Raw genomic sequence first — 25,246 nt, forward strand, 5'->3', positions numbered from 1 at the left:
AGGAAAAAAAAAGAATCCACCTGCCAATGCGGGGGACACGAGTTTGAGCCCTGGTCCGGGAAGATCCCACAGGCCGCGGAGCAACTAAGCCCGTGCGCCACAACTACTGAGCCTGCGCTCTAGAGCCCACAAGCCACAACTACTGAAGCCCATGCGCCACAACTACTGAAGCCTGCTTGCCTAGAGCCCGTGCTCCGCAACAAGAGAAGCCACCGCAATGAGAAGCCCGTGCACCGCAATGAAGAGTAGCCCCCACTCGCCCCAACTAGAGAAAGCCCGCACGCAGCAACGAAGACCCAACACAGCCAAAAATAAATAAATAAATAAAATTTATTAAAAAAAGTAAATTGCTTGAAGAAATTGCTTTCCAAAGATTACAGCTGTGTAATTTTTGAAGTATGTCCACATTTAAGTATAGATCAAAGAAACCCATCTAAAAGAATTGTGGACTAAGTGATTCGACAACAGTGGCTTGAGCAAAGTTCTTTCTAAAAGGGCTATCTGGAAGATTAAGAATCAAACTTTGCAGGATTGGCAGTGGAAGGAATCATAGCATGTGAAATGCCTCAAATAAAAATTTATTGACTTAAAAAAAAAAGGAGTTGAACTCACAAGTGTAAGGTAGTATGCTACATTGAGGGGCAAGTTTTTCGCTAACATCACAAGGGTCTCTGGCCCAATGAGTGGAGTTTGATAGTAATACTTGCTACAAATGTATGATTTTAATACATGAAAGCTTTACAGAGAGATGAAAAAACATTTAAAAAATGGCCTGTGTTTTCTTCTGCTTTTCTCCATTATTTCTTACTCCTGGACCTCTCAGGCATTACTTGGCCTTTCTGTTTTCAGACTAACTTGATGTATCCTGATGTAAGATCCTAAAAAGGGAGCTCACTCAGTGGGTCTGATGTGGTGGATGCTTGCCCGGGAAGTTCTGCGCATGCGTGGCACCATCTCCCGTGAACACCCATGGAAGGTCATGCCTGATCTCTGCTTCTACACAGATCCTGAAGAGATTGAAAAGGAAGAGCAGGCGGCAGCTGAGAAGGCTGTGACCAAGGAGGAGTTTCAGGGTGAATGGACCGCCCCACCTCCTGAGTTCACTGCTCCTCAGCCTGAGGCGGCGGACTGGTCCGAAGGTGTGCAGGTGCCCTCTGTGCCTATTCAGCAGTTCCCCACTGGAGACTGGAGTGCTCAGCCTGCCACTGAAGACTGGTCTGCAGCTCCCACTGCTCAGGCCACTGAGTGGGTAGGAACAACCACTGAGTGGTCTTAAACTGTTCTTCCACAAACTCTTAAAATGGACATAGGTTGATGGTAAATAAACAGTTTCTAAAAAAAAAAAAAAAAGGAGTGAGCAGAACACTGAGCCTATACATGGTAGGCAGTCAACAAAGACTTCAATTAACATTCAGAAACAATGTTGAGTGTTTACAAACATTTAATCATCTTAATTCTCCAAACTGGAGTTCTACTATGTTTATGAAACCTGAATTTCCTGTTGGTCAAAAAGCTTAGGAGGAGTAGACTGTTGTCTTTAAGCACACCATGCTTTCTAGATGTAACATTTATAGAGGACCCATTAGATGTAAAGTTTAAGGAACACAATGTCAGCCATGTCTGGAGTACAAAGTGAAAAGAAAAGGCCTGAGGAAAATGACAAGTGACAGCATCTAATGTAAAACAATTGGACTAATAATTTGAAAGGAGAGCAATAAAATATTTAATCAAACGCAGAGTTGCCAAAAATCTGCCTTTCTGCCAATCCATCTTCCACCTACTCCTGGGATGGTTTCTAGGCACTAGTTACTTCAGAAGCAAAGACTCACTCACTCAAACCCCCTTAAGAGAAAAAGGATTTGTGATAAGTCCACATGGACTTAACCTGGATCAGAGGCCCTTCTAGGAGCCAGGTCCTCTGCCTGGTCCTTCTTTCTTCCTTCCTTCTTTCCTTTCTTTCCTGCATTGGGTCTTCGTTGCCTCACGTGGACTTTCTCTAGTTGTGGTGAGTGGGGGCTACTCTTTGTTGCAGTGCGTGGGCTTCTCATTGCAGTGGCTTCTCTTGCTGTGGAGCATGGGTTCTAGGCATGTGGGCTTCAGTAGGTGTGGCATGAGGCCTCAGTAGTTGTGGCTCGCAGGCTGTAGGGCGCAGGCTCAGTAGTTGTGGCGCACGGGCTTAGTTACTCTGTGGCCTGTGGGATCTTCCTGGACCAGGGCTCGAACCCGTGTCCCCTGCATTGGCAGGCAGATTCTTAACCACTGCACCACCAGGGAAGCCCCTGTCTGCCCGGTTCTTATGGTCTGCATGTTCTTGCTACTGCTGCCCTGGCCTCCTCTCCCTACCAACGAGCCAACTTTGTCTCAACCCTGTATACTTAAACTTGGAAGGAGCCCATCTGGCTGGCTTAGTAATAACCATAGTCCATATTGGCCAGAACCATCCTCTTAGGCCACCTCATGATCCTGTCTGTGGATGGCTGGCCCTGGGATCAGAACCTCTGATCCTTTTTATTCAATCCTGGTCAACACTGCCCCAACCAGTCCAGGGCAGCTTCCCTGAGCTACGGGCTGTAGGCAGGTCAGTTCCATCTAGGAGAAGTTGGGTCTGGAAACCACTGTCTACCCGACAGACATGTTCAGGGTACATATTTTTTTTAAGACAGAAATTGAGTCATGATACCCCTTTCTCATCATTTGTTTTTAATTCTTAAATTCTTTGGGATTCCCACATTTTTTTTTTTTTTTTGGCTGTACCATGCAGCTTGTGGGATCTTAGTTCCCCAACCAGGGATCGAACCCTGGGCCCACAGCAGAGAAAACCCCGAGTCCTGACCACTGGACAGTCAGGGCATTCCCCCAACCCATCACCTATTGTGGTGGTTTTCAATAAGCAATATTTAGGACGCTTCTTGGCCTTACCCATAACTACCAAATCAGTGGCATGAAGAATAGAGCTAAGAGGTTGCTTTTTTTTTTTTTTTAAGCAAAGTTGCCAAAGTTCCCAAAATGTGCCTTGTTCATTTTCAGTGAACAAGGTTTAGCATGCTAGCTGGCAGAGTTGAAATTCAATAAATGTTTGATGAAAATATAACAGAATGACAAGGTTTTCTTAAACTATCCCAATATATGAAAACCTACTTTCTTGTCCTAAAGATCTCCCCAAGCTCAGGTCAGTTTTCTTGATTCCCCTCACTTGAGGGACAGAGAGCTCAGCCTCATCCATGCTGAGCCGCCCAGTCCCCTTTCCCGCTCTCCATCCAGTTACAGGTGGAAAAGGGATCAAACGCCCAGATCTCTCCCTCAGTTCCACCATCCTTGCAAACATCTGCTCAGCACATTTGTAAGATCATTTTATAATGTATAAGCATAGAGTGGGCTAAATCCAGATTCGGGGAGGAGGTGTTCCGCTAATGAAAACATAATATACGGAACATAGTCTTATGAGAAGATAATAGTGGAGCACTTTGCACCTTCTGAAGCATCACTTTCCTGTCTTCCCCAAGAACAATGGGGTTGAATTCGCTTCTATGTGCATGATTAAAAGAGCTAAAAATAGATCACACAATTTTTCCAGGGTGATCTTGTTTTAAAACACAGTGTTGATAATGATCATCTTCTTTTTTCTTTTCTTTTCTTTTTTTTTTTTTTTGCGATACACGGGCCTCTCACTGTTGTGGCCTCTCCCGTTGCGGAGCACAGGCTCCGGACGCGCAGGCTCAGCGGCCATGGCTCACGGACCCAGCCGCTCCGCGGCATGTGGGATTTTCCCGGACCGGGGCACGAACCCGTGTCCCCGGCAACGGCAGGCGGACTCTCAACCACTGCGCCACCAGGGAAGCCCGATCATCTTCTTTTTAAAAAGCCTCTCCCCACCCCTACCTACCCCCAAAAAGCCCTCCATAGCCCTGCACCGATTAAACGGCAAACTTTACCCCTTCGTACCTTTCCATTTGCTTTCTCCCTATTTAGAGCACCACCACCCCTTCTCTGATTGGGAAACTCCTTACCATCCCTGAAAGACACAGCTCAGCACTTGGCTGCTGGGAGGCCTCCTCCCAGGCACTCGTTGCAGCGCGAGCCCCGGACTCCCCGCTTGCTCCCACGGGGCAGTGTGGCCCAGTGTCCGTGCAGCAAACAACACTTAGATCACTGACACGGGTAGCCTGGCTCCATGACCAGATGTGCCACTGTGCGTCAATTACTTACTGCCTCTGTGCCTCAGTTTCCCCATCTGACAGCAATTGTAAAACTCAGTTCCTAGCCTATAGGGTTGTGCTATGTTGTACAATATAGTGCTTAACACAGCGCCTGAGACACATAATTAGCAGGAACTAAATGTTGGTTCTTATTCATAAACATTGTGTAAGGAAGCATCAGTGAGTATCTTGTTGAAAAACTATGCAATCCTAGGTTTTCTCTAAGTTAGTGGTAAGAACTCAGCATAAAGAAAATCAGGGCAACTGCTTTTTATATCAGGGTTTCCAACTTTACCTACCTGCAGGGGTTGTGATTTCAAAACAAGAAGTCCCACATCCCCATTCAAGACTGGATAAGCCATAATGTGTTTATAGGTGACCGTCTGTTTTTATTCTTTTTTTGGGCTAGGTATTTTAGTCTAGCTATGGAATGGAGGTGAATATGAGCTCTTTCATAATAACGATCTGTATTTTAATAGGCTTGGTTATTAAAACAATAAAAATTTGTCCTGTCCCTTCCCTTCCCCTAGAGCGTGAGCTGAGATGTAAAGCTGAGTTAAATTTATAATGTGCTTCTGACCTTATGAGAAATAGGCCCTGGAGACAGCTTTCAAGTTGTCTAGTTCCTGCGAAATTATAATGGGTAGGTTTGGTTTTAGAAGAACTGTCAGTTAAGGCAGCTTTTCTTCCCCTACAGTATGACTAATAATGGCAGGTATTAAAATTGAAGCTAAAATACCTAGAATTAAGATTTTGGCAGAACATACTGAGACATTCCATGGTTTTGGACATTTTAAGTATATGCCTTGATGAAATGTTCACTTCTCACTTAACAGATTTTAAAAGCAAGAGGTGGAAATAAGTGAAAGAAGTAAAAGTTATATGACAAATGTATCTTAAATGCTCCTCCAATGAATTTTAAAATGAAAAGTAGGATAAGGGAAAAAAGTCTGAGTAGAAGGTCAAGTCTAAAGGATTGAAAACAGCTTAGAAAATCCTTGAGGAGAGTATTTCAGGAAATTTAAATTTCCTGCGAAGCTTTGCTCTTTGTGAGGATCTAATACTTTGAGAGTGGTTTTCACTGTCAGGGCTAATCTTTCAAACCTGGCACAAGATTATGAGTGAAAAGGTTTCACTTGGCCCATATTTGACATGAAGCTATCTCTAGTTTCCCTCTGGCTTTCAAAAACAGGCTCGCCCATCACTGACTGAAGTGGAAACCCCGAATCACTGCATATCTTCCCCTCGTGGGCCCTTGGGACCTTTCAGCACAGACCAGGCTCCAGTTGGCTGTGGAACGCTCTTGGACGCCCACTTACATTTTCTCCCCTTTAGTGTTGGCTAGGAGTAGACAGAGAGCTCTAGGCCATATGGGCTCCCTTTGCCCTAGTTGGCTGCACATTCTACCCAAATACAATGAGAAAAAAAATGGTTTCTAAGTGCAAATCGTTGTTCCAAAATTATTTTACTATCTAAAACAGGGCTTGCTTTATCAGGGACAAAAATCTTTCTCCACATTTAATTAATCATCACTCCGGTTCCAACTCTTACCCACCCTCCCCACCTCTTTGCCTTACTTCCTGTCCCGTCTAGTAGTTCTTCCGTCTCCTGATCTCTTATGGCATGGAGTGTTTGTCCTTTCTCCTTACTGGGATTTTGGATTTTATCATAACGGCTATTCAGCAATCTGCCTCCATAATTATTATCCATTGTTCATGAAAATCCAAAGCATAAATTTCCTTTAAAGATGGATCCATTCCCAAAGCCTACTTCCTCCCTTTTTCTGAAGTGAAACAAAGGTTCTATTTTAGACTAATAAGCAGCCTCAGAGAGGGTGTGAAGATCTAATGGAAATTCTCTCTTAACGAGTATATTTACTTATTAAATAAAAATGATCCGGTTCCCAAAATGAAACTGATAAAGTTTTTTTCACCCCAACTAAATACTGGATAGAGTGAAAGATATAAATTAATCAAGATGTTTAATGTTAAAATATGCCTATACAATGAACAATAAAAATGGTGGAGTATCTATTACTCTTAAGTATTTATATAGTATAAAAATTAGACAAATTTTAAAGGCTCATAAAAGACTCTTTTTTTCTTTTCTGAGTTATCTTTTATTATCTTTTCTCTAAAAGGTTAAGTGAACCTTTTTTGCAAATGGACCACTAATGTCACATACCAGTAGGGGGCACTAAAACATTGCTGTTAAACGTTATTAAAAAACACTTTTATCAGAGTGAAAACGGGTTTTTTGGCAACTTATCTTTTGCCCCATCAGGTTAATTGGAAAATGATGGAGGAAGATGGCAAGGGAGAGAAACACAGTTCAATTAGAAGATCAAAGCTAATAAGTCATCTTGGCTAAGTTTGCAGAGAATCATTTTCTGTGTAAAAACTAACGTGACAGTTGTGTAATATGTGTGGAATCAGTGAACTTCTGGACACAAGACTTCATGCTGGCTCTCTGATGCCCCATAACAACTGTGGACGATTACGTATGGGGATCCCTCAAATGGAAACAAATGGCAAAACTCAACTGCACGTGGTCTACTACGCCTTGTGATGGTCTAGGATATGTAACTTTAAAATCCTAGATTGTAATAACTTTCAGTTAGATGGTAGTTTGGGCTTGGACCCTTTGGCCATTCACTTGAGGTGTGGCAAGAATATACCGTGGGGAACAGCTAGATGACATTCTCGGGTGTCGGGTGCCACACTGATCTGGTCAGTCTGGACCACTGGGCTCCCTGCTCTTTACTGGCAGGGACAACCCACGTCATGAGGTGAATGAACACCTGGTCCTAAAAAAAGTGAGTGCTCTGGGGCTTCCTGGTGGTGCAGTGGTTAAGAATCTGGGTTCGATCCCTGGTCCGGGAAGATCCCACGTGCCACAGAGCAACTAAGCCCGTGCGCCACAACTACTGAGCCTGCGCTCAGTAGCCCTTGAACTACAGCTACTGAGCCTGTGTGCTGCAACTACTGAAGCCCGCGTGCCTAGAGCCCGTGCTCCACAACAAGAGAAGCCACCACAAAGAGAAGCCCGTGCACCGCAATGGAGAGTAGCCCCCACTCGCTGCAACTAGAGAAAGCCCTTGAGCAGCAGCGAAGACCCAACGCAGCCAAAAATAAATAAATTAATTAATTAATTAAATTTTTAAAAAAAGTGAGTGCTCTGCTTCTTGGATTGTTTATTTCCATGAGAGGGAAAAGCAAGCCCGTGCATGTCCCTTTGGCTATGCTGCACAGCTAGAGATTGTGCACTGAATTTAGCCTAGCCTGCGGCATCTTGTCATTTATTTTGCAAAGTTTAGTAGTATGGAAAGAAACCAGCAGCAGAGGGGGAAAAAATTCCTATGGCTCTGAATATGTTGAGATGGCTATCAAATACAGGGCCCAGCCCAGCTAGTCTCCAGTGGGGTAGGCTTGTGTTCTGTCCCTGCCAAGATGTTAAAAGCTCCCTGGGCAAGGTAATTCAGCTGCGCGGGGCACGAGATGAGGGTTTAGATCCAGACATGGGAGCAGCTGCAGTAATGTGAGCTGAGAGGAATGCAAGCGTGTGTGGGGAGTGTCGATTTCAAAAGCAGGTTCTCCGAAGAGTGTTTCCCTCCCCATCGAGAGGCCCGGGCTAACCTTATGACGAGGAAGGGAAATAATGAAATGTTGTCATCAGCCCAAACAGGTGGACGACAGAGGCATGGACGATGCGCATGAGATCAAGTCTGAGAGATGGGGGTGACCACCGACTGACAATTCACATTATCAGTTGTGATTCCAAAAGGCCCAGGCTGCGGAAGGCCTGCAAGGGAGCCACAGAGGTTATCTGGATGGCCAGTATTTACAACCTGGGTGGACCGGATCCAATCGCGACATCTGAGGCTTGTCTCTGGAAAGGCTGGTCTGGCATTAGGGTGCCTTCAGCCACATGGGCCTGGAGGGGTTGTGGGGTGGTGGTGGGAGCTTGAATGCACTTTGGGTAGCTGGGTGTGGGAGGGTGGGACCTCATGCAACTTGTAGGCTCCTGAGGGGACCACCAGAGGTCTACCCTCGCCTTATTCAACAGGCTGGCCTTCCCATTCAACGAGCCGCACACAAAAATGCTTTTCATCCAAAGGCTGTTTTTCCTAAATGTGGTATTTCTAAGGGCTCTCCAGAAGCCTAGTGAAGGTGGGAGAGAAGACCTCCAGGGTAGGGAAGAGAGAGTGAGGCCTTCGTTTCCCTGCCATTCTTACTTGTCCACATGATGGTTTACTGAGGGCAAGGGGTAGTGGACCTGTACAGTAGTGTGAGCTGAGAGGAATGCAAGCGTGTGTGGGGATGGTTGAGCCCTTTTGCACTACAGATGTAAGACTAACTGGAAGTGGAAGTAAGCCTTTGATGGAACAGAAAAGCCATGGTGGATGGTGGGTTGCCACTCAGCAGAGAGCCCCTCTGAATTATCTTTAAAAGGAATCTCAGACCTTGTAAACAAGTCTGCAATGCCTGGGGCTAATCCCACCTGCAGGCACTTTCATATATCTCAGTGGAGCCTCACAGCGGTATTATCATTCCCATTATTCAGATAAGGAAACTGCCTGGAGGAATAAGGAGTAAGAGTTTGAATCTGAATTTAGGTCCTTCAACCTTCCAGGCTAGTGATCCTCTCACCACATTTCACTGCCCTCTGTTGGGTTGGTGACGGAGGGGTAACAAGTATTAGATCTACTTACTAAAGAAGCCACATGGATTACTGTTTAAGAGCAAAGACTCTGGAGAAAACTGTTGGGTAGGTATCCTTGTTAGCTAGGTGACCTTGTGCAAGCTGCTCAACCTCTACGGGCCCCCATTCCCTCTTCTGTCAAAGAGCGCCTCCCCCACAGGGTTTGTGAAGATGCAATGAGTTTATATGGTACAATGCTTGGAACATCGTAAGTTCTAGATGCATGTTTTCCTCTAATGCTGACCATGCTTCTTGTTCATAAACCATACATTAGCAGCATGGATTTTGTTGAGACTTTGCTCTCAAGTTAGTGCTTTATTTGCTTAACTACATTTTTGGGTTAGGGCCCTTTAGTCCCTCAGTGGAATGTTAAAAATCTACCCTAACCTTTGGAAAAACGTAACTGATCCTTTAGCCAGTGGATTAGTTTTCTAGGGCTGCCATGACAAAATACCACAGACCGGTTGGCTTAAACAACAGAAATTAATTTTCTCATAGTTTTGGAGGCTAGAAGTCCAAGATTAAGGTGTCAGCAGGATTGGTTTCTCCTGAGGCCTCTCTCCTTGGCTGGCAGGCAGCCTCCTTCTTTGCTATGTCCTCACATCATCTCTCCTCTGTGTGTGCTCACACACCCCTAGTGTTTCTCTGTGTGTTCACATTTCCCCTTTTTATAAGGACACTAGTCAGATGGGATTAGGGACCACCCTAATGGCCTCATTTTAACTCAATCACCTCCTTAAAGGCCTTTTCTCCAAACGCACTCACATTCTGAAGTTCTGGGGGCTTCAAAGTATGAATTTGGAGGGGTGGATGCAATGTAGCCCATAACAGTCAGGTTCTTCAAACCCCCAAAATCTAGATGCACTAACTTCAATCTAAGATTGCAACAGGTACTATTTAAAGGGAAAAGTTGTGAGCTTGGAAGCAGTGTGATGACTGGTAGATACCAGTGGGAGTGCCATGTATGGGTATCACAGCACACTTAGGATTTTAAATTGCATAGGATATCACGATTTAAAAATTTCCCCTAGCTCTCCTCTCCTGCTGTCGTTCTCAGCTGCCTAAGAGAAGAACGCGGTGCAGGGCAGCAGATAGAAGTGAGTGTGGACTAAGGAACACAGATGTCCCCTCACCTGGGTCCAACTCAAGAAAGGCCTTTGAATCTCTCTGGGAAACAAGAGAGAGTACTTTATCCATTATGACCACCTTAATAATTTCTACATCACGACCCATTTAAAAATAATATTTCCATTATGACCAGTTTAAGAATTGATCAGCAAATGCAGCTATGAAGGTCCTTCCTAATAAAAAAACTTTCACACCTTTAAGTGTTTGGGGGTAACATTTACATTACAAATTCTTACCTTGACTGTGTAATTTTAGCAACTTTTGTTTCTTAATTTCAGGTCTTCCTGATTCCTAATTTAAGAGGTTTCTATGGTTCTCATCAATTTTTGTTTATCAGTGACTAAATTTGTTGTATGTTTTAATTGGATTGTGAAAATAAGGTGGCATTTACGATCTTTTAATAGAATCCTGGTGTGTACACATAGGAACGTGGGCGTGTACGCCCTCAGGCTTGCACGTTCCCGTGTGTGTGTGCGCGCGCGCGCGCGCACACACACACAGTGACACAGTTTTACAGTACCGTTGCCAAGAATAACTAATCTAGGAATAACTGCAGAATCTGATAATACAGGTGGTGTTTCTTGTTAAAATAATTTGTCTACATGAACAGACATGAATTCTTTTTAATTATAAAAGTGAATGTTAAAATTAAGCTACTGCCTTATTCCTAAATATTTCTTTTTTTTTTAATTATCAAAATCACTTTATTCTCTCTCATACATAAGGCATTAAACCTGAGAAGATTGGAAAAAACATCATGAATTACGCTTCACATGACTTCCTAAATAAAAATAGTTCATGGTTCAAGTTTGAAAGGTAGTTTATCTAAAGGAATGCTTTAAAATTACTGAAGCTAACCTTAATCAATTGTCTTAACAGGTAGTTAATCAAGCATTTAGAAGCTAGTTTCTAAATAAGTATTTCAATAGTCTTAAAAAAAAATCAGACCTAGAAAAAAAATTTGGGACCCAGAAGCCATTATATTCCAATTCCGTTTAAGTAGAATACTTTTTCTTGTTTCTGTTCTGTATGTTTTTGTTTTCTTTCTTCTTCTTCTTTTTTTTTTTTGAGAGCACTAATGTTGTAGGACTATTCTGTTTTCATGAGGAAGTCACTTGTCTCCAGTTGTTATGTTTCTTGGAGACATCTAACTCTTACAAAACATGCTGTGGTGTTTGAGTGGGTTTAGATTTTTAAGAATTTTGCCCCCCCAGAAGAGCCACAGAAAACCAAAGAATACACTGTATCAATTCTCTTCTGCAATTGTTTTAGAGAAATTTGCTCTATTGTTAAAGTTGTGCTGCTTTCTATGATAACATTATCTGTTAAATGAAGCTGCCAAAATCATCATCAGCTAAACTACCAAAATGAGTCAGCTACCTTTATTTTTAACCGCTTTTTAATTGCCTGCTGAGACTATCAAGCATAATGTAAGAGGATTTTTAAAGCCTTTATAGCAATGTTTTGGTATATCAGGCCATATAAGAAGGTGCATCAATGGTTCAGAATTCTCAAGTCATTTCCATGAAATTTTCCTTTTAAAACTCAGCTGTAGGGCATGGATAAGTAACAAAAATCTCTGAGATTGGAGACTTTTCCTAAATTCTTGCTATGATATACCATGGATGTTATACATACTATCTCTGAATCCACAAAGAATCAGTTGGATTTGGGCAACCGATGTGCAAAACATGTGAACATGAAGGAGCCATAGCAGGATTTAGAATAAATATCAGTGATTTAGAAATCATGTGTTTACCTAAGCTGAAGTCATTCGTATAGTAACAAAGACCTACCCACGAGGTTGTACCGATGTCAAAGAACAAACATTTCATCCCTGTTTCAAAGCACTTTAAGACATTATTTTAATCCTTACAATACCTCTTTGAGGTATGTAGGTGGCAAGTAATATCAAGATAAAATTTCAAAATGCAGAATAAATTGAACACTACCTAGGGAATAAAAGAACTTCAGTTGATAGTGCTTTGTTGATTTTCTGCTTTTCTTGGAAGAGCCATTGGTGATTTCATTTTATCATATTTTGCAGGTAGGGCCAACATCACAGCATACTTGATAAAACAGCTGCTGTGATCTATAAGAGAGCCACTGTGTTTCCAGAGCTTTCTACTCACACTATAGCCTTGGCTGGAGATGAGCGAGGGACACACGTGATTTGCTTTCCTATCCAGGCGGAGGCATTCTGCTCCTTTCTCCACCCTACTTCCCCAGGCCTTGTCGGTCTGTGTCTACAATAAAAAGTAAAACATCAAATCAAGTATCAAATATACAACTATTGAAGAAAAGAGATAATATATTTGGATTATTATACTGATTTTACTTATCATACAAAATTATGATTATCTGCTGACTCTCACAACTGGATGCACTGGCTAATTAAAACTAGGACATCTCCTGAGGATGGGAAAGCATGGAGGCGTGATTTTCCTTTCGTGATTCATTGGCAATTTAAACTGACTGAAAGGAAGGTAGCCACAGATAAGCTCTTCTGACTGATAGTCTGTGGGTCTTCTGACTGTAGTCTGTGGGTCGTGGGGGCTGCCAATATGTCTCTGTGATGGAAAGCTGAAGATACGAGAACACAGCCTAAACTCTTAGCTGAAGGGTGTTTTATTCATGCTTCTTATGAAAACTGGGGGCATTAAGATAGGATCCCATCCCCTTCCCAAAGTAAGTGTTTCTAAAGGTGCTTTACAAATATTCCTGATATTTTATGCTCACCTGGTGGTGGAGAGGGCACTTTCCAAGTCACTTTGAGGTGGAGAGGAACACAAGGGTTTTGTTTGTTTTGCTCTTAATTTTGCTCACTGTCTCATGAAAGTAAACCTTATGGCTTGGATCAATCCCCAGCACGTTCAGCAACAGAGCTGGATTCAAGTAGTATTGGAATAACGTAAGGTCTCTCATTTGAATTGTAAAATATATGTTCACTAGTTCTAAGCTAAATCTGAGCTTCTGAAACTCATAGGAGGGATGGCTTTTAGATACAGATCCGAAGCTAACCACTTTCTCTGGTGGGGACAGAGCTCAGTAGAGCTGGTGAACTTGGTTTGATGTGCTTTATTGAAGATAAGGAGAGCTTCGGAAAGAGTTCCAGATGAGCCAACCTTTCCGGAAGGGCAGGTTGCTCTTACTGTAGATGGTCTGAGGCCGTCTGTTCAGATAAGCAAGTGCTAATGGCTTGAAATCCCCGACATCATTTGTGTTATACAAATGCAAACGTCAGCATTATTATTGTCATTTATATTCTATCTCTAGGCTTCCTTCATTAACATAAACTAAACTGGTTTCAGGCAGAGCTGATTGCTGACAAAGATCCCTCCACCTCCCAAAATGTTCCAACGTCAATTTTCTGGAAAAAAACTGAATCATCAAATTAACCTCTGGTTAATTTCTAGAGCTCTAGAAAAATCCCAACATTTTACGGAGGCAGAAGGTCTGTTAACCAGGAGATGAGCTCTGTATTTTGATAACAGTAGGGTCAAGTCTGATTACAATTAGATAAGCTTCTAAAGTACAACATTAAGTAAGTTTCTTAGCTCTCTGTACCTCAGTTTCAATTTCTGTGAAATATGAATCATGATAGTTCCTACATTATTGGTTGGCCTTGAGGACTGATTCAGGCAATAGCTATATAGTGCTTAGTCCATAACTACTGTTGAAAAATGGTAGTTTTTATTAACACCGGGGCCTAAAGAAAATGTGTATATTCTGCTTCAGAGTAAAAAGTGATTTATGGCTTAGAAATGAAAACATTTTGAAACGAGAGGTATATATTTATATTTATCAATATACATATCATCTTGTTTCAGATGATATATAAATCTGAAACAGAGGAGGGTGAGATCTCTCCAAGCTTAGTCTCGGATTGTGGGAAGAGTTTTTCCAGGTTGTAATCTTCTGGAGTGCAGGCATGCAATGTAGCTGTCAAATGTTCTGTTTTCAGTTTGTTGTTCAAACACAAAATTATTTAAAGTATATAACGGCATCATATGAGACAAATCAGTTTTTTCCTCCAGCATGGTATCAGTGATCAGCTAATTGGAAGTTCCATTTTAAAATCTTAAACCTTAGAATATAGAATACTTCAATGTGTTTTAAAGGCTCTATTTACCACAAAATAAAAACCTGGTATTCCAGAGAAATACTCACTATTCATCTATGTTTACTTTCTGGCATAGCAGACTTTGCATATGGGTGGGCTGTGTTGAGTCAGCCAAATCTGAAATTTGATAAACTCTTATCTCCTGTTTTTACACCATAACTGACACAGTCAGTGACTATACATGTCATATTAAAAACACATGTACTCTGACTATACAGTCATTACCTCTTGTTATTGATTTTTATCAACAAATGACAAGCAACATGGTTAGTTACTATAAAATGCTGTTTCTTCTTCCTTCATTCTTTCATTACTGTCGTGGACTCCCAGGGGGTTACAATCACATTTGACGCCCTTTCTCTACTGTAATGTTATGGAAATAGGGCAATTTGATTGGAAAAAACTGATTATAGTAAAACAGCAATTAATTCTTACCACTTAACTTGAACATTCATACATGTTAGTTTTCCAAGTAAATAAGTAGAACGCCTTGTTAAACTTCCTTTCTGCCAAAAATGTACTACCATCTGTGATCTACATGGCAGCTTTTTCTTATTTAATACATATGTCCCCCCTTTTTTGGGAAGCATGTTAAGAGCTTTAATATGACATGAAACAGAAATAAAATAGTGAAAACACATTGTGTTTCAAGCATGAGTGCAAAATTCAGATTTGTGATATTCAAAGAATTTGGGATTTCATGTGCCATCCATTAATTTTTATGGCAACTCTCAGTCCTTAATGTTAGAAAAAATTTTAATTGTAATGTGCAGGCTGTTTGGAGTTTGGGAGAGTAATTTTATTGTCTCAAAGTTAGTTAAAGACCTAGTGTTTAAAATAGGATGAATTTCATTAAATAGTGAAAACCTCCAGTTAGAAAGGTAAAGTGAAAAGCAATGCTATACAAGAAAGAGTTTTGGCCTGAATGCTAGGAGGTCTGAATCATGGCCCAGCTCTTCACTAACTGTGCGGCCTCGGGCAAATCACTTAACTTTTCATTGTCTGTTTTCTTACCTGTAAAAGGAGGGGTTTGTGTGAGACCTGTAACGATCACCTATAAATCCACCACCCAGATATAACCACTGCCAAAATTTTTTAGCCGACAGTGGTACCTCCAACCTTTTAAATATTGTATCCCCAGCATTGTCGCAATGCCATTATGTATGCTTGGTCCACTTTATTTTAAATGACTATATATGATTCTACCTTACAGGCATTTAACCATTCTCTATTGTTGGTCATTTAGATTATCTCCAAATACATTTTTAGTATTGTTGTAGGGACCCACAGGTAGTCTCTCACTAACACTTAAAGCAAAGGAATAGAGTTTATCGAAGCTGACACACATCTTCATAGCACAATAGAAACTGTTGGATCTCTGGTTTATGATTTGCCCAATGCTTCTCTCCAGTTACAGATTAGTAAGCATCATCTTTATTTGTAATAGACAAATAATCTGACATATCCCGTGTCTTTTGTCCATTTGGAGCAAGATCCTCCCAATCCCAAAGCCTGGTGGCCAGAGCTCATACTCCCAACACCTACGGATGTTCATTTATTCAGCCTTTCTACCTCATCTTATTATTTTTCTTCAAAATGGTGACTACGATAATACGTCAATTCTTTTCTGACTTAGCATTCCTTGTATCTATCAAATACTTTTTTGTGTGTAATTCCTTCAAAGAAATATTGTCAGTATGCATTCCTGATTATTTAAAGAGTGACATAGTCTTAATTCTGACATCAAATATCATATAAAGGAAAATAAACTATTTATGACCTCAAGGAATTTGCCATCAAAACAATGTACTCTGAAAAAAAAAAAAGAAAAACCAGTGTACCGTGTGATGCCTGGCACCTGGCCTGTACATAGGAGGTGCTCTACAAGTATTTGCTGAATGAATGACAAAATCCGAAGGAAATTACCCCTCGAGAAAAATAAATGGCTACTTCTGATATTGCTATAACTACCACTTAATAGGCCAGGTTTCAGGACACTGGTTTAAAAAGCTGAAGCTGTGTTGTTTCATATCATTATCTTCTATGGGCAAATTGAAGAAAGCCTGTTTTAAGTTGATAGCAATACCTCCTAATGATTTAGACAAAATATTGGAAATGGGCAGTTCTGGGGAAGGGAAGGTGAAGTATGAAGTTAAGTGCTGTGACTGAAGAATAAGCATCCAGGCTTTTTACTCATTAACTTGGACTTAAATTACCTATTTTTTGATAAGAATTTAAACCAGAGATCAGTGTGTTGGTGGTGAGGGGTAAATATAGAAATTTCTACCTTGGAATTGATCAAAGGGAACCATCCCTCAGTCTTCCTGTCAAGGATGATGTAATAATTACCCTGAAAAGAGGCAGAGGAAAGAATACCACATTGGTTTGTGAGATGGGCTTTGTGAGGATAAACTTCCTTTTTCATTTTAATTGTGCTTACCTGACATGAAACATTTTTCTTCCCAATTTGGCCACATGAACCGATGATAATGACTCACACTTACTTACTAATCAGTGAGAATCATTAGAAAAACCCTTCTAAGCAAACAGCTACCACAAAAAAAAATACTGAAGGAGAAAAGAAATAAACCTTTTTCTCTTAAGCAGAACTAGTGCCAACCTAAATCCTTTGCCATCCTTCAAAGAAAACGTTTACATTTTTTGACTAAAAAAAACCCAAACCACTTCTTTTGTAATCTTTTTTATTATCTTACTATCACTATCATTTTTTTGTGTGTCTGCTTTTTAAAAATCTTTTAAATCAAAACTTCCAGCTCAGTGGAGTTAATCTAAGTAAAATTACTAAAATCTGTGGGATTGGCTGGAGAGAAATACACCACAGTTTTATCGTGGTTATCGCATATTGGGATTACAGGGTATTTATAATTTTCTATCTGTGTGTTGAGAAGATTATGGATGGGAAAGCAAGAAATTGAAGCTCTAGTTCTAACAGCACCACTGTTATTTGTGTGAACTCGGGCAAATCGGTTAGCTTCTCTGTGCCTCGTTTTCCTTACCTATAAATTAAAGGGACCACCAGGATGATCTCCAGGTTTACTTTCAACTTTATCATTCTCCAGGTCTAGCTGAAAAGAAAGTTCAGCTTGATACAACCCTTAGGGAGGGCAATTCGGCAGTGTCTCAAAATTACAAATGCATTTAACTGCTGACCCAGTGATCTCTTTTCTGGAAATTCCTCCTATAGACGTACTTGCACATATGCAAAATGAGTTATATAAGGTTATTCACTACAGAAGAAGGGTTTGTGACCATTAAAGAGTAGAAACAAGCCAAATGTCCACCAGCTTGTATGAGTAGATTGATACATACCAAGGTATTTTAGGCAGCTATAAGAACCTTTAAATATATATTTTTAATTTTTTGGAACCACGTGTCAGGGACATTGGTGCTTGTAGGTACTCTGGGCCTGCTTCAAGTCAAATTTTTAAAAAAGACCAAACAAAAGCAAATATGTCACTTACAGAAACAATTAGGCAGGATAGCTCAGAAGATTTCAAGGATCTGGGGAGAAAGTTTGTAAGAAAACCCTCTTAACCAAATACTTTCCTGCAACTGAGGCCCTGAAAAACCGGAATTGAAATGAAGGCAAGGCCAAATTTGCCAGCTGGCTTCCTTTGCCAAGAATGACCCACTAGGGCACCGCCTATTCGAAGGGTGCGGCCGTTCGAATGGGGGCTGCCCCTGCAGAGTGCAGTGGCAAAGGTTGAGGGAAGCAGTAGTTCTACATTACGGCCTTCCTTTCAGCTCGTCTGGGTTACTGAGGTCCCCTAGCGGCGGGCAGACGAGGCCCGAACAGTCCAAATTTGACAGTAAACGCAGAGACCGCAAAACGAGGGTGGGAACCAACCCTAGCTTCCATCTATCAGGCTCACAACCTCCACCCAGCCCCCTTATCACTGGGAAGCTGTTGTGATAAGCGGATTATGAAGAAATAGGAGTTTGGACGAGTGAGAATGTCAAGGAGGAATAAATCTTTCAGTCTTTTCAAACTTCTGTAAACGAGGCCTCATTTTCTTTAGATGCCACTTTTTCAACTGAAGAACCACCTGTCAGAAACAGGGATTTTTTTTTTTTTGGAATTGGGAGCTGTCATTTTGGACAAGATATTTAAAACCCTACAGTCAATCTTCCATCTTAAGTGATCCCATCCCTCTGAAAGGAAATGCCTTCCATATTCCTCCTAAAAAAAAAAAATGCAAAAGAAAACAAAACTTGACGACTGTTTCTTCTGCTCCCTGAGACACAAGGGCCATTGTCTTCCTACCTTTTGCCCCACTGATCTCGGCAGGACGTCCTGGACCTGGAGCCCAGATGGGGAAAGGTGGGGTGGGTTGATGGACGCACGGGGCAAGCGGCCTAAAGGAACATCTGGGAGTGGGGCAGGGCTGCACCCCAAGGCTTTGGTCCTCTCCCTTCTTCCATTTTCACTTCTCAACACCTCAGCACTTCCATTCTAAATAGCAAAGAAATGGCAAGCAAACAGTTAAACGTAATTAGGGTAAGTAATAAAGTGACAAGGCTCTCACTAAATGCTCTCCTCTGACCCCTTCCCCGTCGCCCCCGACTGACTCAGTGGAGGGTCTGAGATTCCCGCCCAAGGGAAGAGGGCACGAGGATGAGGATGCCTTTGGGCCCGAGGGTGCGTGTGAGGTAGGACCATCTTCGGCCCACGCCGAGCCCCCTTCCCTCATTTCTAGTTAAGTCAAGAATGTAGTGAACCCGGCTGGTGGCTGCTGGGCTGGACAACTGGCCCCCGTCTACATCCAACCGCAGAGGCTCAGCCCACGGGTGCGGACAGGTGGGTTCCCGGCGCGGAAGCTGCAGCGACTGCGTCGTCCGCGCGGACTTGACCGTCAGAGCCCCTGCCCCGGGGGGCGTGTGCGGCTCGCGCCGGGGCCGGAGGACTCGACACGTCGCAGGGAAAACAAAACAAAACAAAACAAAACAAAAACAAAACCCACCGACTTCCCCACGTTTCTCTGCAAAGAAATCGTGGGCAGAGTCGAGAGGGGGCGATTGAGCAGAATGCAGCGAGGCCGCCTCCGCCCGCCCGCCCACCCAGCGCCCCCGGAGCGCTGAGCGTCCCCGGCCCCCGCCCGGCCCGGCTTTGGGCCCCGAGCGGAGGTCGAGGCGAAGCGAGCGACTCGTTCCACTCGGGCTTCCCGAGTACTCTCTGGTCCTCAGTAGTAAACAAAGTGTCGCCGTCGCCTCCACGTTGGTTTTCCTCCTAGCAATCAAAACACTGGGAGGGCGAGAGACTCACAGAAACACTCGAGAATTACCAGAAAATAATAACAGAGAGCTTAAAAAAAAGAGTGAGAGAGCGAGAGTGTGTGTGCGTGTGTGTGTGGGAGAGAAAAACACCCCACTACCCCCCACCAACCCACTGCGGCCTCCCGGTGGAAAACCGGGCCCCGCCCAGGCCGGCGTCCACTGGCTGCCTGGGCGGAGCCGCCGCGCGCTCATTGGTCTCTCGGGCTGTCAGTCAGGGGCGGGCCGGCGCGCGCGCCGCCGCGGGCGGGGGACGGCGGCAGATCCAGTAAGTCGGGCGGCAGCGTAGTTGCTGCAGCTGCCGCCGTCGCCGCCACATTCAACAGGCAGCAGCGCCACGGTCGCGCAGCCCGGGAGAGTGAACGGTCCGCGGCGTCCGTCCGTCCTTCGTTCCACGGGCCGTGTCAGCAGGAGCGCGACGCCGGCGCTGCCGGGGCCCGGTGACTCTGGCCTGCCGTCCCGTCCGTGCAGCGGACCCGGAGGAGCCTAGATGTTGATGGACCTGTGAAGTTAAGTTCTGGGCTCGCGCTTCCACTCTGCCGCCGCGCCTTCCTCCCGGTTTCCGTCCGCTCGTGGCACCGACATCACCCCCCCCGCCCCCCGCGCCCGGCCCCGGCAAATCTCGGACCGGCTCTTCTCGCTCTCTCTCCTCGGCCCCCGGTGCTGCACTCTCTCACTTCTTGGCAGTCCCGCGGCTGGGGGAGGGGCCGGGGTCACCATGGCCGAAGCGCCCCAGGTGGTGGAGATCGACCCGGACTTCGAGCCGCTGCCCCGGCCGCGCTCGTGCACCTGGCCGCTACCCAGGCCGGAGTTTAGCCAGTCCAACTCGGCCACCTCCAGCCCGGCGCCGTCGGGCGGCGCGGCCGCGAACCCCGACGCCGCCGCGGGCCTGCCCTCGGCCTCGGCGTCCGCTGTCAGCGCCGACTTCATGAGCAACCTGAGCCTGCTGGAGGAGAGCGGGGACTTCCAGCAGGCGCCCGGCTCCGTGGCGGCAGCCGCGGCGGCGGCCGCGGTGGCGGCGGCGGCGGCCGCAGCTGCCGCCACCGGGGGGCTGTGCGGGGACTTCCAGGGCCCGGAGGCGGGCTGCCTGCACCCGGCGCCGCCGCAGCCCCCGCCGCCCGGGCCGCTATCGCAGCACCCGCCCGTGCCCCCCGCCGCCGCCGCCGCTGGGCCGCTAGCGGGGCAGCCGCGCAAGAGCAGCTCGTCCCGCCGCAACGCGTGGGGCAACCTGTCCTACGCCGACCTCATCACTAAGGCCATCGAGAGCTCGGCCGAGAAGCGGCTCACGCTGTCGCAGATCTACGAGTGGATGGTCAAGAGCGTTCCCTACTTCAAGGATAAGGGCGACAGCAACAGCTCGGCTGGCTGGAAGGTGAGTGGCCTCGGGGCTAACGGCCGGAGCGGGAGGGGGGCTCGGGCAGCCTGCCTGCCTCCTCCTGAGGTCGCGGTGGGGCAGATGAGGGGGCGGCTGGGCAAGTTTGCTTGGCCTGAAAGTGCAGAGCACGCGGGCAGCGCGTGAAGGGAGCGGGCGAGAAGCGGCAGGGGTGGGTTGTGGGCTTGACCCGGACTCGTCGGGGGACCGGAATAAGTGTCTCTGCGCGCGCTCTAGTGAGAGTTGGAGCGGGACGGGGAATGGGCTCGTTGAGACCTAAGGGAGTGAAAAAAGTACGCCAAGAAGTGGACCTCCGAGCGGGCAGAAAAGTTCGCCAGTGGAAGGAAAGGGGGGTTCACTGGGAGCTGCTCCGCCACGGCCCGCGCGGACTCGTGCAGCTGCTGCTTTTCTTCCAGGACCTCGGGGGTGAGGGCGGCTCCCCTCCGCCCCCGCGGCGCGCGTCCTCCTAGCCCCGGGACGCCCCGCGGAGCCGTTTCCGCCGCTCTGGGCTGGGGAGAGCGTGGCGAGGGGCCTCAGAGCCCCGCCGCCAGGGGACCGGGCTGCAGGTGGAGGGGACAGGCAGGGCGCGAGCCGGGAGGCCCGTCGGGGATGGCCACGCAGATTTTGGAGGCCGGTGTGCATTTTGTTTTGTTTCGATTTTATTAGAAGTGGCCTCGAGTGCGGGGGGCCGGGAGCGCCCATCCCGAGGTAGCGCCTCCGACACGTGCGAAGGGGCGGCCACCGCCTGCGGAGCGCCGGCGCCCGGCCGCGCGGGGCGAGCTAAAGTTCAAGTGTGATCCTCGGCGGGGGCGGGAGCTGGCGACGGCGAGGGAGGGGCCGCGGGCGCAGGAAACGAGTGCCTTTAAAGGGCCAGCGCTCCCTGGCCTTGCGTGCCTCCGGGCCCGGCCTCGGCGCCGCGCGGCCAGCTCTTATCTGCGCCGGGAGGTACCCCCAAACTTGGCCTCGCCCAAGGTTCAAGGCCTTTAATTAGGCGAGGAGAGGCTCCCCCGGATGACCAGGGCCGGGGGCGTGTATAATCTCTTGCTTTGCCACCTCAGTGCCTTCGAGCACGGAGCTACGGATCCGAGGGGCAAGGCGGGGGGCTTTGACACTAGTGTTTTGGGGGAGTTGGAGTGGAGGTTCGAATCTAGGGAACCGTAGGGAACTTCTGCCTGCATGGAGGCCTGTAGAGGAGGTGCCTCGCACTTTTTGCCTTTCTGAGAGAGACAAGCAGACAGACCCGAGGAGAGACTCTGTGGGCAGGCACGTCCCTACCCCGACGTGGAGAAGGCCCTGGGACCCTCGGGAGGTCAGGCTCGGGGCTGGCGGTGCGGAGGCTTACCGGCCGTACGTTCGCCCTGCGGCTGCCAGAAGCTGCCAGTTTCTCACTGTCACAGGTGGAAGGATCGATGCGAAGGTTCTCTAGTTGAGCTAACCTCCTTCCTTACCCCTCATCCGGACTGTACAGCATAATACAGATTTTCCTTTGCTAAGCACTTGTTACACCAAGGTGGTTTTACATACACTGTTATCTTTGTGGTTAATGTGTGTAAAAAAGGTTAAGTTAATCACTTCGTATTAAAGTTCCTGGAGAAGGAGTCAGGATCTTATTTTTTCCAAAGCGTATTTTAGAGTAAAGGCATCACTTATAACCTCATTACTAGGCATTACGTGCAATTTTACCAAGTCCTTCAAAAAGGTAAGGTGCCTCCTTACTTTAAGCTAGGTATATATTCTTTTAAGTCAGAAAATCGGGGTTGCCTGCCAAATCCAATTTTACTTTAACATTTGAATTTAAGTATTTGACTGACTTGTTTATTTATCAGTCCTACTTGAGCTGTTACAAAGCATTTGCTGTTAAAAAAGCCATTTTTTTTGTTGTTGTTGGGCATTCAAGGTACAGTATGTACTTACACCTTTTCTCATGTCCTTGGGAATGGATACAGCCTGCTTCAGCTTGCTGGAGTGGCGTTCTTTAAAGATAGGGAAAGGCAGAGTTTGGGGATTATTTTTAGTTTTGCCTCTCAAATGGCCTTAAGTCAAGGTATTCTTAAACTATTGTAGGACTATAACTTAAACGTTGAAGCTTTAGTGCTTTTTATAAAAACAGATTCTAAGGCCAAATCACCCCCCCCGGCCATTTTTATTAGGTTCTTTACTTGTTCTAATTTTTTCCCCAAATGCAATTGTAAGTTTTTAAAAAAAATTTACTGGTCAGAGCTAGAAGATCTATTAAATGTTAGTGAGAATTGTCTGTCCAGAATTGGAGGCCAGGTAGCAGCTCCCAGTGGAAACCTAGTGGAGCTTTGGGAGAGAGCAGGCTGCCATTCTCAAGTGAGGAAATATTTCAGGTGCAATCAGAGTCAGTTGGTGGAAGTCAGATTACAGCAAGCACATTTTCACTTTGAGTAAAAGGGTATTTTAAGAAGAAAAGAAACAACCTGAAGTGTTTCTAACTCACAGCTAGTCTTCTGGTTGGAGTTTTCATAAAAATGAGTTACTTGTTAAAACTAAGTTTCACTCTCAGATCTGAAAAACTTGCTTGTTTTAAACATTCATAAAAAGGAGAAATTTTACTATGACTTTTAGCTTAAAAAAATTCAGTTCTAAAATGCAAATCGACCAAAACTTAACTGTTTGAGGACTGAGGAGAGGCTGCTTTGGAACTAAATTATTTCCTGTGATTTACTACAGGGAATTAGACTGAATCTTTAAGTAAATATAGTTTCTTGTGCTTTACTTCCTGGGGCCTGCCTGAGAATTTGAAAGTCATTTGCATGGGACAAAATGGTTGGAAAGCTGTTGAAAAGTTCAAAACCTTTTAGTTCCTTCAACACTGGTAGTATTTGTGGGGTATGCATTTTGTATTTGTAGGAATGGTATGTTAAATCTGCTTTGCAGTTGGTTAGAACTGTCATAAGGTTACACACAAAGTGGAAGTTGAGACTTTTGGAAATCCCGGGATCTTTTAAACCATGTACAGTATTTATACATAGTGAAACTTCATTTCCGTGACCTATTATTTTTTCCCCCCCTATATAGAAAGCTTTCTAGAGCTTGGGAAGTAATATTGTGAGCTCTGGCTCTGTGTTTTGTTTTTTTAATAGTTGTTTTGAGTTGACTTTTGTGTTTTGCTTTGAAATTATTTGGAACACAATGTAGATTAAAAGAATGCTTCAACAGTAGAACTTAACACTTGTTAAAATTTTAAATTGTTTTATTATGAGATATCACAGATATTCTTTATTTTGGAATAAGGTTTCTTTAATTTTGTCTGTGAACTGAGAGTGCATTTCCTCGTATTTAAAAATTCATATCTATTCTATTATTAGGGTTTGCAACCTGCAGGTGAGTAATTTAGCCACAGAGGTTCCACGGCAGGGATGATGGCTGCTTTCTTGCTGCACTGTCACGTTTGACAGAATCCTGGTGAGGATTACTGAAATCACCTTACTTAAAGCCTTTCTTACAGTTGGGTGAAAATCTCAAGATATGTATTTGGGGAAAGGAGCATGAGGAAAGAGAATTGGGAAAGGGCATAATACAGCGAAGTATGCTCTAAGGCTGAAAGTTATGTGGGACTGATGTGACCATGTCTCATGGCTGAGATGTTTTGTTCAGAAATTCCCAAATAGTTGTCAAATGTGAATACCTTAGTTGCTCCTCAAAGGAACTTTATTTTGATTTTACTTTCGGTCTTGTGGCACATCCTTGGGGAGATGTGGCAGGAGGGGTGGCTTCTATTTTTGAATGATACTCAGCTTTGTTTTTCTTTTTTAAAGTGGCAGACATTTGAATACTGGAAAGAAGGCATTTTTAATTCTCATGTAAACTTCAAAAAAGGTTAAAGTTTGTTGAGGCACCCCCTTCCCCCATTACTGAAAGGCCATCACGTTGGCGATGGACACAAATATCGCCAGCTATCATGAGCTGCACAGGGGTCTTCTAAGTGGATGTATGAAATGGAGAGGGAGGAGCGAATACTCAGTGGTTGGTTAGAATCCCTAATAGGGTGCCAACTTTTTGCTCGCCCTTGCGCTCTAACCTCTTCATCCAAGCTTCTAAACTGCAATTCTGTGTGACTTTCTAAGAGAACATCTGTCTGTATTGGCCTGGAATTTCTTTAGGAAGCCCTATTTGCATTTTTCTGGAACGCTCTGCCCTTGGAAACTACCCAGTACCCTGGCATCATGGGAATTGACTCTGCCAGTTTTTTTTGTCTTCGTGTGCCATCACTTTGGGGCTTCCTGGAATCCTCTTAGCAAGGCAGTGTAAACCCCATGGTGATGCGAGAGAGCAAAGGAGTTTGCACTTGTGCTCTGCATGGAATGAGCAGAGTGGGTTCAGCCCTGCCTGTCTGCACCTCAGGACTTGCCTTGGCCTTCATAGTAACAAGTTGCAGAGACTTGCACCCGCCCCTTGGGTCAGATGACC

The 25,246-nt window shown here is 44.9% G+C and overlaps 2 protein-coding genes across 2 annotated transcripts in view; one reads left to right on the forward strand and one right to left on the reverse strand.

Annotated features, from left to right (window-relative positions):
* Positions 1-365: 365 nt before the first annotated feature.
* On the reverse strand, positions 366-19,635 carry LOC309835921 (uncharacterized protein; the record flags this gene model as incomplete). Its single annotated transcript, XM_082675638.1, has 6 exons — positions 366-1,332; positions 12,158-12,271; positions 16,436-16,498; positions 18,434-18,622; positions 19,131-19,342; positions 19,557-19,635. The coding sequence occupies 6 exons, from the start codon at positions 19,633-19,635 to the stop codon at positions 1,273-1,275; spliced, it is 717 nt and encodes a 238-aa protein (XP_082531764.1). The 3' UTR covers positions 366-1,272.
* A 127-nt stretch (positions 19,636-19,762) lies between these two features.
* The window catches only part of FOXO1 (forkhead box O1), a 92,362-nt gene continuing 86,878 nt past the window's right edge, over positions 19,763-25,246 (forward strand). The window contains exon 1 of the mRNA XM_082675942.1: positions 19,763-20,812. Within this exon, the coding sequence (XP_082532068.1) occupies positions 20,159-20,812 (654 nt within the window). The 5' untranslated portion in view covers positions 19,763-20,158. The remainder of the gene's footprint in view (positions 20,813-25,246) is intronic.

The sequence above is a fragment of the Grampus griseus genome (assembly GCF_964374135.1).
Source record: "Grampus griseus genome assembly, chromosome: 18".
In the NCBI taxonomy this organism is placed as follows: domain Eukaryota; kingdom Metazoa; phylum Chordata; class Mammalia; order Artiodactyla; family Delphinidae; genus Grampus; species Grampus griseus.